This window comes from Callithrix jacchus, chromosome 16, assembly GCF_049354715.1.
Source record: "Callithrix jacchus isolate 240 chromosome 16, calJac240_pri, whole genome shotgun sequence".
Lineage (NCBI taxonomy): Eukaryota > Metazoa > Chordata > Mammalia > Primates > Cebidae > Callithrix > Callithrix jacchus.
Genome location: NC_133517.1, coordinates 77259595 through 77272357, shown reverse-complemented (window position 1 = coordinate 77272357; position 12763 = coordinate 77259595). Strand labels below are relative to the sequence as shown.

Here is a 12763-nt window from a genome sequence, read left to right as displayed (position 1 = left end):
TGAGGCGGGCCGATCACCTGAGGTTGAGACCAACCTGACCAACATGGAGAAACCCTGTCTCTACTAAAAATACAAAAAAAAAAAAAAAAAAAAAAAAATAGCCAGATGTGGTGGCGAGAATGCCTGTAATCCCAGCTTCTTAGGAGGCTGAGGCAGGAGAATTGCTTGAACCCAAGAGGCAGAGGTTGCAGTGAGCCAAGATCACACCATTGCACTCCATTCTGGGCAACAAGAGTGAAACTCCATCTCAAAAAAAAAAAAATAATAAATAAATGTTGAAATGAACATTTAATACCATAAATAATCTCTCTCATAGCATGGAGTTGGTAGATATATGGTATATCACATAATTAACAAGAATTTTATTTAAGTTTATGGTTTATGTTTTGTAAGTCAGCAATGATTGAATACAGCATTATCCAAGGTTTGTGTGTATATATGTGTATAAGTCTTGGCAAGAGACAGAGAGGGAGTGAGTGTGTGTGGTTTACAAAAACGTTAGGATAAATATTTAAGGAATTTTGATAAAATTGGCTGTATGTTAGTCTGGGAATTTTGTGGGTATCTGTAAGCATTGTTTAATGCTTACACTTAGGGCCTTTCTTCATTATTAAACTTATCTGGACAAATGAGATTAAATAAAACAAACATATGAGTGGAAGGGCAAATTAGCACAAATTGGCCTAGTTTTATGTTACTGATTGTAAAATTGTGACAGTGTTTTGATGACACTTGTATTAAACATTATTAACTTTCCCTAAAGTTGGCTTTACCTTTTGAATAGAGAACTAAATAGCCATTTCTAACATGATGTTTTTAAACAACAAAAAATCAAGGCAGAGTTATTTGTTTTGTGCAGGCTTTTGGACAAAGTTTTAACAAATTAGGCTTTGACATTTTGGTAAATGTTAAACTATCTCATGGCATTTTAATAGGATTGAGATTTTTCCTGCCCTTCTTTTACTGTCTTGAAGTTTGGGGAGTTGGCAGAAAAGCTTGGGAAAACTGAAATTTTACTTCTCCCAATGTGGTATTGCTTATCCTAACTTAAACAACAACAAAAGAAGAATTTATGCTGGGCACAGTGGCTCATGCCTGTAATCCCAGGATTTTGGGAGGCGGGGGAATTGCTTGAGCCCAAGAGTTCAAGACTAGCCTGCACAATGTGGGGAGACCACACTTCTACAATTTTTTTTAATTTGTCCGGATCATTTATTTTTATTATTATTTTTTAAGAGACAGGGTTTCACCATATCGGTCAGGCTGCTCTCAAACTCCCGACCTCAGGTGATTCGCCTGCCTCGGCCTCCCAAAGTGCTGGGATTACAGGCGTGAGCCACCACGCCCAGCTTCTTCTTTTTCTTTTTCTTTTTTGAGACAGAGTCTCGCTCCGTCGCCAGGCTGGAGTGCAGTGGCGTGATCTCGGCTCACTGCCATCTTCGCCTCCCGGGTTCAAGCGATTCTCTGCCTCAGCTTCCTGAGTATCTACAAATTTTTTTTTTAAATCAGCAAGGTGTGGTGGCACATGCCTATATTCCAGCTACTTGGGAGGCTGAGGTGGGAGAATCACTTGAGTCCAGCAGATTGAGGCCGTCGTGAGCCGTGATCTCACCACTGCAGCCCAACTTCGGTGACAGAACCAGACCCTGTCTCAAAAAACAAGAAAGAAAGGAAAGAAAGAAAGAATTTTGAAGATTAGCTGTGGTTACAATGGTTACAATGCTTTTTCCATATAAATAATGCTCAGTTTCCAAAAAAAGTTGCCAAGACTAGGGTAGCATTTATTTACTTAGTTAAAAAGTACATGAGATGCAGATTAACCTCCAGTATTACATGTTCAGTATTGCTTCGAAACAGTTGGATACAGGAACTGCTTTGATGAGAACAGAGAAGGGCTATTTGATTGTGGCCTTTCACAATAAGAAAAAAAGGTTCTTTTATGTTAAAGAGGATCTTTTTCTCCTATGTTAAAATAGTATTATGGGATATCTTTAAATTTTTTTTAATATAATTTTTTTGAGAGACAGAGAGACTCACTGTGTTGCACTAACTGTGTGACTTGGGCAACTTCTCTGTGCCTTATTCTCCATCTGTAAATAAGGATTAAAATTGTACTAACTTCAAAGAATCACTGTGAGGATTAAAGGAATTTATGTGAATACTTAGTGTAGTCTTTACATATAGCAAGGGCTCAATACATTTTATGGTGAATAAAGGAAGATGACTTTTTGGTGAATCATGGGAAAAATTCTCAGCTTTTGGTATCAGAAAACATTATGCCTCTCCGGAAAAATACGTTTTAGTTAATCTAAGAATATAGTAAACTTTAAAGTTTAATATGCTTTGTTCTTGTTTTAGCTGCTAATAAATAAATTTGGAACCAAATTCATGGTTACCTTTACCAACATACAGGACCAGATACATTTTCTCTGTGCTCATTTTACTCATTACTTTATGTTTTATCACCAGAATTTCCCCTTATACTAGGATTGCTGGATAAAATACATGACATTCAGTTAAATTTTAATTCCAAATGAACAATGATTTTTTTAAAAATAGTATTTGTCAACTATTGCATAGAAAATACTAACACTAAAAATTATTTGCCGTTTATCTCAAATTAAATTTAATTATAGATCTGTATTTTATATGCTAAATCTGGCACCCTCGCCCTATCTATTATGTTCATTTATTATTTAGTTGCTTCAGAGCCTTTGTGAAATGATACTGGGAAATGAATGAATGAATATATAAATGAAAAAATGAATTAAAAAAAATATGCCCTGGGCAGGGCATGGTGGCTTACACCTGAATTCCAGCACTTTGGGAGGCCGAGGTGGGCGGATCACAAGGTCGGGAGATTGAGACCATCCTGGCCAAAATGGTGAAACCCTGTCTCTACTAAAAATACGAAAATTAGCTTGGTGTGGTGGTGAGTGCCTGTAGCCCCAGCTACTTGGGAGGCTGAGGCAGGAAAATCGCTTGAGCCTGGGGGGTGAAGGTCACAGTGAGCCGAGATCGTGCCACTGCACTCCAGCCTGGCGACAGAGTGAGACTACTTCACAAAGCATATATTTTCTTCTACCCAGGTGCATATATACATATTATATATAAATATATATATATGATGTGGAAGTGATGTGACATGGTACTCATATGAGATCCTAGTGGAAGTGTGGAAATCACTGGAATTTTCTGTAGAGCATTGTGTACATATATATGTACACACACACACATACACACATACATACATATGCATGTTCCTGGGTAGAAGACAACTTTGGAGATATTAATGTCTGAAGGAAGGACTTAAGAATTTCTCCTCTGTAATGATCTATTAATAGAATTACAATCTATAATTTGTAGACTGGTCTTTTAAATTGATACCAAACATCCATTGTTTTCTCTCTCCATTTCTGCCTCTCTCCCTTTCTCCTTTATTTCCTCCCTTTTTCTAAAGTTTTTTTTATGTTAAAATTTTTATTCTTACTTATTATAGATACATAATAGTTGTGTGCTTTCTTTTTTCTTCATTTTCCTGACTTCCTTTTATCTGCCTTTCTCTTTCTTGTAGCTCTTCTTTCATTGCTATCCCAATGAAAATGAAAAATTTGAAGAGTTTTAGATTCACTTATATTAGAAAAGAGAAGAACTATGAGAAAAGATTAAAGGATTTGGGATTATTTAGCTCAATGGGGGGAAGTCTGAGTACTGCAGTGACTTAATATTAGTACAAAGTGATTCTTCAAATTCTCTTAGATCACTAGTAGAAAGGTCCTATATATTTGTACTTTTCAGGCAATATAAGGTAACAGTAGGAATTTATGTGAACTTTATGTGATAAATATGGGAGGAACACATTACTGGCAAGGACATTGGGATTCATTATAATGCTAATTTCAGGTAAAATTATGAAATTTATCCATTTGGGAAATTCACTAAGCAATTTATGATCATAGGGATGAGTCACAAAGTACATTCTAAAGTTCTTTCCCAACTATTTCAAATCATTCTCTCCATTTACAGCATATTCTAAAGTCTTTTCTTCATCAGTTTGTATTTTAGAGTGAAATGCATGATGCTCTAGGGAATTAATTAATTCCTGATAGTACTAATTCATGTTGGCTTATTTGCCTGTTGTAAATGACTACATGTACTTTATTTTTAGCTCTCTCAAAAATGTCCCTCTTCTCTCTGTTTCCAGGTGGCTGCTACAACTCATGTAAGAAGCAGAAAATAAAATGAAGATTTTTCAGTGCAAGATGCGGTACTGGTTGCTTCCACCTTTTTTGGCAATTGCTTATTTCTGTACTATCGTCCAGGGTCAAGGTAATTGAAAACTTTGAGAATCAGTAGGGTCTGGGACTCTAGCCTTCTAATTTCTGATTATCATTTTAATTTTATTTACCCTAATAATATATGGGCTTTGACTGAGTTTTACCAACTGTTTGCACTATAGAAATGTACACATCTTTGATGATGTTTACAACCTCACCAGTGGCAGAGCATAATAATTTTGTGGCAGTTGGTTAAATAGGTCATTCCTTTTTTTAATCTTTTTTCTTATTTTTTGAGACAGAGTCTCGCTCTGTCACCCAGGTGCGATCTCAGCTTGCTGCAACCTCCGCCTCCTGGGTTCCAGCATTTATCCTGAATCAGACCCCCGAGTAGCTGGGATTACAGGCTTGTGCCACCGTGCCTGGCTAATTTTTGTATTTTAGGTAAAGATGGGGTTTCATCATATTGGCTAGGCTGCTCTTGAACTCCTGAACTCATGATCTGCCTGCCTCCATCTCCCAAAGTGCTGGGATTACAGGTGTGAGCAACAGCGTCCAGCCCATTCTTAAAGTGCTTCTGAAAAGCCTGTGCTAGTTTAATCAGTGAAAGTCAAATTTGTATGTTACAATATCAATTCTATTAATAACACCCTATTAATTAAATCAGTTTATCAATAGAGCCCTGTTTTTACAGCTCTATTAATAATGTGAGTGTGTATATATCCTAATTATGTCTTGTCTCTTACATAGTATACAATGTAGAAATATCACTTCATACCTGGTCCTCGATTTTGCTCCTTTTCTTAAAAACTGAGCACATAGTCTGAATGTTATAAAGGCCTGACAGAGCCTGCCAATATGCCGTTTGAAGCATTCCTAACGATTTCTAGTTTTTTTTAATTAAACTTAATTTGTGAAATCTGTTTGCATTCCTAGGAACGGAACTTTTATTTTTAATTTTCATTCATTTTTAAAAAATATATATTTTATTTCACTTTAGGTTCTGGGGTACATGAACAGAACATGCAGGATTGTTGCATAGGTACATACATGGCAATGTGGTTTTCTCCCTCCATCCCCGTCACCTGTATCTGATATTTCTCCCCATGTTATCAATCCCCAACTTCCTACCCACTGCTGTCCCTCCCCTAGCCCCCACAACAGACCCCAGTGTGTGACAATCCCCTCCCTGTGTCCATGTGTTCTCATTGTTCAACAACCACCTATGAGTGAAAACATACGGTGTTTGATTTTCTATTCTTGTGTCAGTTTGCTGAGAATGATGGTTTCCAGATTCATCCATGTCCCTACAAAGGACACGAACTCATCATTCTTTATGGTTGCATAGTATTCCATGGTGTATATGTGCCACATTTTCCTTGTCCAGTCTATCGTCAGTGGGCATTTCGGTTGGTTCCAGGTCTTTGCTATTGTAAACAGTGCTGCAATGAACATTCGTGTGCATGTGTCTCTATAACAGAATGATTTATAATCCTTTGGATATATAAATTACTGGGTCAAATGGAATTTCTATTTCTAGTTCATTGAAGAATCACCACACTGTCCTCCACAATGGTTGAATTAATTTACACTCCCACCAACAGTGTAAAAGTGTTCCTATTTCTCCACATCCTCTCCAGCATCTGTCTCCAGATTTTTTAATGATGACCATTCTAACTGGCCTGAGATGGTATCTCAATGTGGTTTTGACTTGCATTTCTTTAAGGACCAATGATGATGAGCATTTGTTCATATGTTTGTTGGCCTCATATATGTCTTCTTCTGAATAGTGTCTGTTCATATCCTTTGCCCACTTTTGAATGGGTTTGTTTGTTTGTTTCTTGTAAGTCTGTTTTAGTTCTTTGTAGATTCTGGATATTAGTCTTTTGTCAGATGGGTAGATTGCAAAAAATTTTTCCCATTCTGTTGGTTGCCATTCACTCTAATGATTGTTTCTTTTGCTGTGCAGAAGCTCTGCAGTTTAATTAATCCTATTTGTCTATTTTGGCTTTTGTTGCCAATGATTTGATGTTTTAGTCATGAAGTCCTTGCCTATGCCTATGTCCTGAATGGTTTTGCCTAGATTTTCTTCTAGGGTTTTTATGATGTTAGGTCTTATGTTTAAGTCTTTAATCCATCTGGAGTTAATTTTAGTGTAAGGTGTCAGGAAGGGGTCCAGTTTCTGTTTTCTGCACATGGCTAGCCAGTTTTCCCAACACCATTTATTAAACAGGGAATCCTTTCCCACTTGCTTGTTTTTGTCAGGTTTGTCAAAGATCAGATGGTTGTAGATGTGTGGCATTGCCTCCAAGGCCTCTGTTCTGTTCCATTGGTCTATGTCTCTGTTTTGGTACCAGTACCATGCTGTTTTGATTACTGTAGCTTTGTAGTATAGTTGGAAGTCAGGTAGCGTGATGCCTCCAGCTTTGTTCTTTTTGCTTAGGATTGTCTTGGCTACGCAGGTTCTCTTTTGGTTCCATATGAAGTTTAAGGTGTTTTTTTCCAGTTCTGTGAAGAGGGTCATAGGTAGCTTGATGGGGATAGCATTGAATCTATAAATTACTTTGGGCAGTATGGCCATTTTCACGATATTATTTTAATTAAAATTAATTTATTTAATTAAGTGTAAATTTTTGTTTTAGTTTTGTTTAAATTTTTAGTTTGTTTTAATTAAACTTCCTAACCATGAGCATGGAATGTTTTTCTATCTGTTTCTGTCCTCTCTTAATTCCTTGAGCACTGCTGTATAGTTCTCCTTGAAGAGGTCCTTTACATCCTTTGTTAGTTGTATTCCTAGGTATTTTATTCTCTTTATAGCAATTGTGAATGGCAGTTCGTTCTTGATTTGGCTTTCTTTAAGTCTGTTATTGGTGTATAGGAATGCTTGTGATTTCTACACATTGATTTTGTATCCTGAGACTTTGCTGAAGTTGCTTATCAGTTTCAGGAGATTTTGGGCTGAGACGATGTGGTCTTCTAAATATATAATCATGTCGTCTGCAAATAGAGACAATTTGACTTCCTCCTTTCCTAATTGAATGCCCTTTATTTCTTTTTCTTGCCTGATTGCTCTGGCTAGAAATTCCAATACTATATTGAATAGGAGTGGTGAGAGAGGGCATCCTTGTCTAGTGCCAGATTTCAAAGGGAATGCTTCCAGTTTTTGCCTATTCAGTATGATATTGGCTGTTTGTTGTAAATAGTTTTTATTATTTTGAGATACGTTCCATTGATACCTAGTTTATTGAGACTTTTTAGCATAAAGGGCTGTTGAATTTTGTCAAAGGCCTTCTCTACATCTGTTGAGATAATCGTGGTTTTTGTCTTTGGTTCTGTTAATGTGGTGAATTACGCTGATAGACTTGCATATGTTAAACCAGCCTTGCATTCCCAGAATGAGGCCTACTTGATCGTTATGGATAAGCTTTTTGATGTGCTGTTGGAATCAGTCTGCCAGTTTTTTTATTTAAGATTTTTGCATCTGTGTTCATCATAGATAATGGTCTGAAGTTTTCTTTTCTTGTTGAGTCTCTGCTGGGTTTTGGTATCAGGATGATGTTGGTCTCATAAAATGATTTGGGAAGGATTCCCTCTTTTTGTATTGTTTGGAATAGTTTCAGAAGGAGTGGTGCCAGCTCCTCTTTGTATGTCTGGTAGATTTCAGCTATGAACCCATCTGGACCTGGGCTTTTTTTTGGTTGGTAGGCTATTAATTCCTGCCTCAACTTCAGCCCTTGTTACTGGTCTGTTCAGGGTTTTGACTTCTTCCTGGTTTAGGCTTGCAGGGTGCAAGTGTCCAGGAACTTACCCATTTCTTCAAAGTTTACTGGTTTGTGTGCATAGAGTTCTCTGTTGTAGTCTCTGATGGTATTTCTGTGGAATCAGTGGTGATATCCCTTTATTGTTTTTTATTGCATCTATTTGATTCTTTCCTCTTTTCTTTTTTATTAATCTAGCTAGTGGTCTATTTTGTTGATCTTTTCAAAATACCAGCTCCTGAATTTATTAATTTTTGAAGGGTTTTTTTTTGTGTGTGTCTCTATCTCCTTCAATTTGCTCTGATCTTAGTTATTTCTTGTCTTCTGCTAGCTTTCTAGTTTTTTTGATCTTGTTCTTCTAGCTCTTTCAATTTTGACGATAGGGTGTCAATTTTAGATCTTTCCTTACTTCTCATGTGGGCATTTATTGCTATAATTTTTTCTCTAGACACTGCTTTAAATGTGTCCCAGAGATTCAGGTATGTTGTGGTCTTCGTTCTTGTTGGTTTTGAAGAACATCTTTATTTCTACCCTCATTTCATTGTTTATCCAGTCAACATTCAAGAGCCAGTTGTTTAGTTTCCATGAAGTTGTGTGGTTCTGAGTGAATTTCTTAATCCTGAGTTCTGATTTGATTGCACTGTGGTCTGAGAGACTGTTTGTTATATTTCTGTTCTTTTGCATTTGCTGACCAGTGATTTACTTCCAATTATGTGGTCAATTTTAGAGTAGATGTGATGTGGTCCTGAGAAGAATGTATATTCTGTGGATTTGGGGTGGAGAGTTCTGTAAATGTCTATTAGGTTTGCTTGGTCTAGATCTGAGTTCAAGTCCTGGATATTCTTGTTAATTTTCTGTCTCGTTGATCTATCTAATATTGACAGTAGAGTGTTAAAGTCTCCCACTATTATTGTCTCTTTGTAGGTCATTAAGAACTTGCTTTATGTGTCTGCTTGCTCCTATATTGGGTGCATATATATTTAGAATCATTAGCTCTTGTTGTTGCATTGATACTTTTACCATTATGTAATAGCCTTCTTTGTCTCTTTTGATCTTTGTTGGTTTAAAGTCTATTTTATCAGAGACTAGGATTGCAACTCCTGCTTTCTTCTGGCTCTCCATTTGCTTGGTAAATCTTCCTCCATCCCTTTATTTTGAGCCTATGTGTATCCTTGCACATGAGATGGGTTTCCTGTATACAGCACACTGATGGGTTTTGACTTTTTATCCAATTTGCCAGTCTCTGTCTTTTGATTGGAGCATTTAGCCCAGTTACATTTAAGGTTAATATTATTATGTGTGAATTTGATCCTGCTATTTTGATGCTAGCTGGCTGTTTTGCCCATTAGTTGACACAGTTTCTTCATTGTGTTGATGCTTTTTACCATTTGGTATGTTTTTGGAGTGGCTGGTACTGGTTATTGCTTTCTATGTTTAGTGCTTCTTTCAGGAGCTCTTGTAAGGCAGACCTGGTGGTGGTGAAATCTCTGAGCAGTTGCTTGCTCATAAAGGATTTTATTTCTCTTTTGCTTATGAAGCTTAGTTTGGCTGGATATGAAATTGTAGGTTGAAAGTTTTTTTCTTTAAGGATGTTAAATATTGGCCCCCACTCTCTTCTAACTTGTAAGATTTCTGCCGAGAGATCTGCTGTGAGTCTGATGGGCTTCCCTTTGTGGATAACCCGACCTTTCTCTCTGGCTGCCCTCAGTATTTTCTCCTTCATTTCAATCCTGGTGAATCTGATGATTATATGTCTTGGGGTTACTCTTCTTGAGGAATATCTTTGTGGTTCTGGGGTACATGTGCAGAACATGAAGGATTATTTCCTTAAAGGGAAGCATACCTATTTGGAAAGGAATGGAACTTGACTTTTTGCATGCACAAATTGCTATTATACACCTGGGGTTAAGGAACTGTATTTCCAACTACTTAATTGAACATACTGCAGGCAGTTTGGTAGACACGCTCTGCTTATGTTATGTTCTCTATATTTCCTGGACTTGAATATTGTCCACCTTGCTAGGTTGGGGAAGTTCTCCTGGATAATATCCTGAAGAGTATTTTCCAGCTTGGATTCATTCTCTCTGTCACATTCAGGTACACCTATCAAATGTAGATTGGATATTTTCACATAATCCCATGTCTTGGAGGCTTTGTTCATTTCCTTTTTTTTTTGAGATGGAGTTTCACTGTTGTTACCCAGTCTGGAGTGCAATGTCATGTTCTCGGCTCACCGCAACCTCCGCCTCCTGGGTTCAAGCAATTCTTCTGCCTCAGCCTCCCGAGTAGCTGGGACTACAGGTGCACACCATCATGCCCAGTTAATTTTTGTATTTTTAGTAGAGACGGGGTTTCACCTTGTTGACCAGGATGGCCGTGATCTCTTGACCTTGTGATCCACCAGCCTCGGCCTCCCAAAGTGCTGGGATTATAGGCGTGAGCCACCGCGCCTGGCCTGTTCATTTCTTTTCACTCTTTTTTCTCTAATCTTACCTTTTCATTTTATTTCATTGAGTTGATCTTCAATCTCTGATATCCTTTCTTCTGCTTGGTCAACTGGGCTATTGAAACTTGTGTATTGTTTGCAAAGTTCTCATGTTTTTCAGCTCCATCAAGTCATTTATATGTTTCTCTAAGCTGTTTATTCTCATTAGCATTTCTTCAAACCTTTTTTCAAGGTTCTTAATTTCTTTGCATTGGGTTAGAACATGTTCTTTTAGCTCAGAGAAATTTGTTATTACCCACCTTCTGAAGGCTGTTTCCATCAGTTCATCAGACTCACTCTCCATCCAGCCTTGTTCTCTTGCTGGTGAGGAGTTGTGATCCCTTGGAGGAGGAGAGGCATTCTGGTTTTGTGTGTTTTCATCCTTTTTGTGCTAGTTTCTTCCCATCGTTGTGAATTTATCTACCTGTGGCATTTTTAGTTGGTGACTTTTGGATAGGGTCTCTGAGTGGACATCCTTTTTGTTGATGATGAAGTTCTTTCTTTCTTTTTATTGGTTTTCCTTTTAACAGTCAGGCCCCTCTGCTGTAGGACTGCTGGAGGTCAACTTTAGATCCTGCTTGCCTGGGGATCACCTGTGGTGGCTGCAGAACAGTAAGGGTTGCTGCCAGTTTCTTCTTCTGTTATCTTTGTCCCAGTAGGATACCCACCAGATGTCAGCCTGAGCTCTCCTTTATGAGGTGTCTCTTTGGATATACAGGGGTCAGGGAGCTGTTTGAGGAGACAGTCTGACCCTTATAGGCGCTCAAGTGCTGAGCTGTGAACCTCATGGTTCCGTTCAGAACTGCTGGGCAGGTACGTTTAAGTCTGCTGAAGCAGAATTCATAACTGCCTTTTTTCCCCAGGTGTTCTCTCCTGGGAAGGTGGGGTTTTATTTATAAGTTCCTGATGTGCTGCTGCCTTTTTTTCAGAGATGCCCTGCCCAGTGAGGAGGTAGCCTAGTCACAGTCTGCCAGCAGAGGCATTGCTGAGTTGCCATGGGCTCTGCCCAGCTGCTGTGTGAACTTCCTTGTGGTTTTGTTTATAGAGGTATAGTTAGAACTGCCTCAGTAATGGCGGTCTGCCTCAGTAATGGCGGACTGTCTCTGTAATGGCAGACTGCCTCAGTAATGGTGGACTTTTCATTCATTTTTATAAAGTAAGTCTGGGGTTGAAAAATTACTACCCATGGGCCAATTCTTGCCCACTGCCTGTTTTTATAAATGAAGTTTTATTGAAACACAGTCATGCACATTTGTTTATATATTGTCTGTGGCTACTTTCATGCTACAGTGATAGAATTAAATAGTTGTGACAGAGAGTGTATGTCCCGCAAAGCCAAAAGTATTTATCTTGCCCTTTACTGAAAAAAATGTGCTAACTTCTGAAGTAAATATGCACAAGTGTGTAAAGTTATATTACTAAACAAATGTAGGAATCTATAGAGACTTAAGTGTTGGTGATGAAATGCCATTTGTCAGCTGAGCAAGGAAGTGTAAATGTGATACAGTGATTTTAGGAATGCTAATGTCTAACGTTTGGCATTGAGGGTTGTAGAAAAGATAAATGCATGAACCATTATATACTGTTTCCCTAAAGGGAGGCATACCTGTTTGGAAAGGAATGGAACCTGACTTTTGCATGCACAAATTGCTATTACACACGTAGGGTTAAGGAACTGTATTTCCAACTGCTTTATTGAACATACTGCAGGCAGTTTAGTAGACTCATTCTGCTTATGTTATTTACGTTGATGAATGAATACTTTTGGCTGTGGCAATTAGAGAAGTAATAATGGAAATTCTAGATCACTTATTCTTTAAACTCCAGGATACAAGACACAGATCCTTAGAAACAAAAGGTGGGCAAGTTGCTAAGCCCTTCAGATTTTTTGTCTCAGACTAACATAATTCAGAAGTGGTCATTCATGAAATAATTGATCATGGTCATTCATGGAATAACTGATCATGGTCATTCATAAAGTAACTGATCATATATAGTTCTTATGGGATACTTTCAAGGATGCTCTCTACCAGATATACATTGTTAGCCAAATTCTGATTCCTTTATTTCTTTATTTATTTTTGAGACAGAGTTATACTCTTGTTGCCCAGGCTGGAGTGCAGTGGCAAATGCAGCAATCTTGTCTCATTGTAACCTCCACCTCCTGGGATCAACTGATTCTCCTGCCTCAGCCTTCCATGTAGCTGGGATTACAGGCATGCACCACCACACCCAGCTAATTG

The 12763-nt window shown here is 37.9% G+C and overlaps 1 protein-coding gene across 10 annotated transcripts in view; it reads left to right on the top strand.

Annotated features, from left to right (window-relative positions):
- Positions 1-12763, top strand: part of COL14A1 (collagen type XIV alpha 1 chain) — a 389701-nt gene that overhangs the window by 143334 nt on the left and 233604 nt on the right. For 9 of the 10 annotated variants that reach the window (XM_035277299.3, XM_035277297.3, XM_054246787.2 and 6 more), the window contains one exon: positions 4205-4329. In XM_035277299.3, the coding sequence (XP_035133190.3) occupies positions 4242-4329 (88 nt within the window). In that variant the 5' untranslated portion in view covers positions 4205-4241. Of the gene's footprint in view, positions 1-4201; positions 4330-12763 lie in introns of those variants that run through there. The other variant, XM_078353268.1, reaches the window with a different exon arrangement.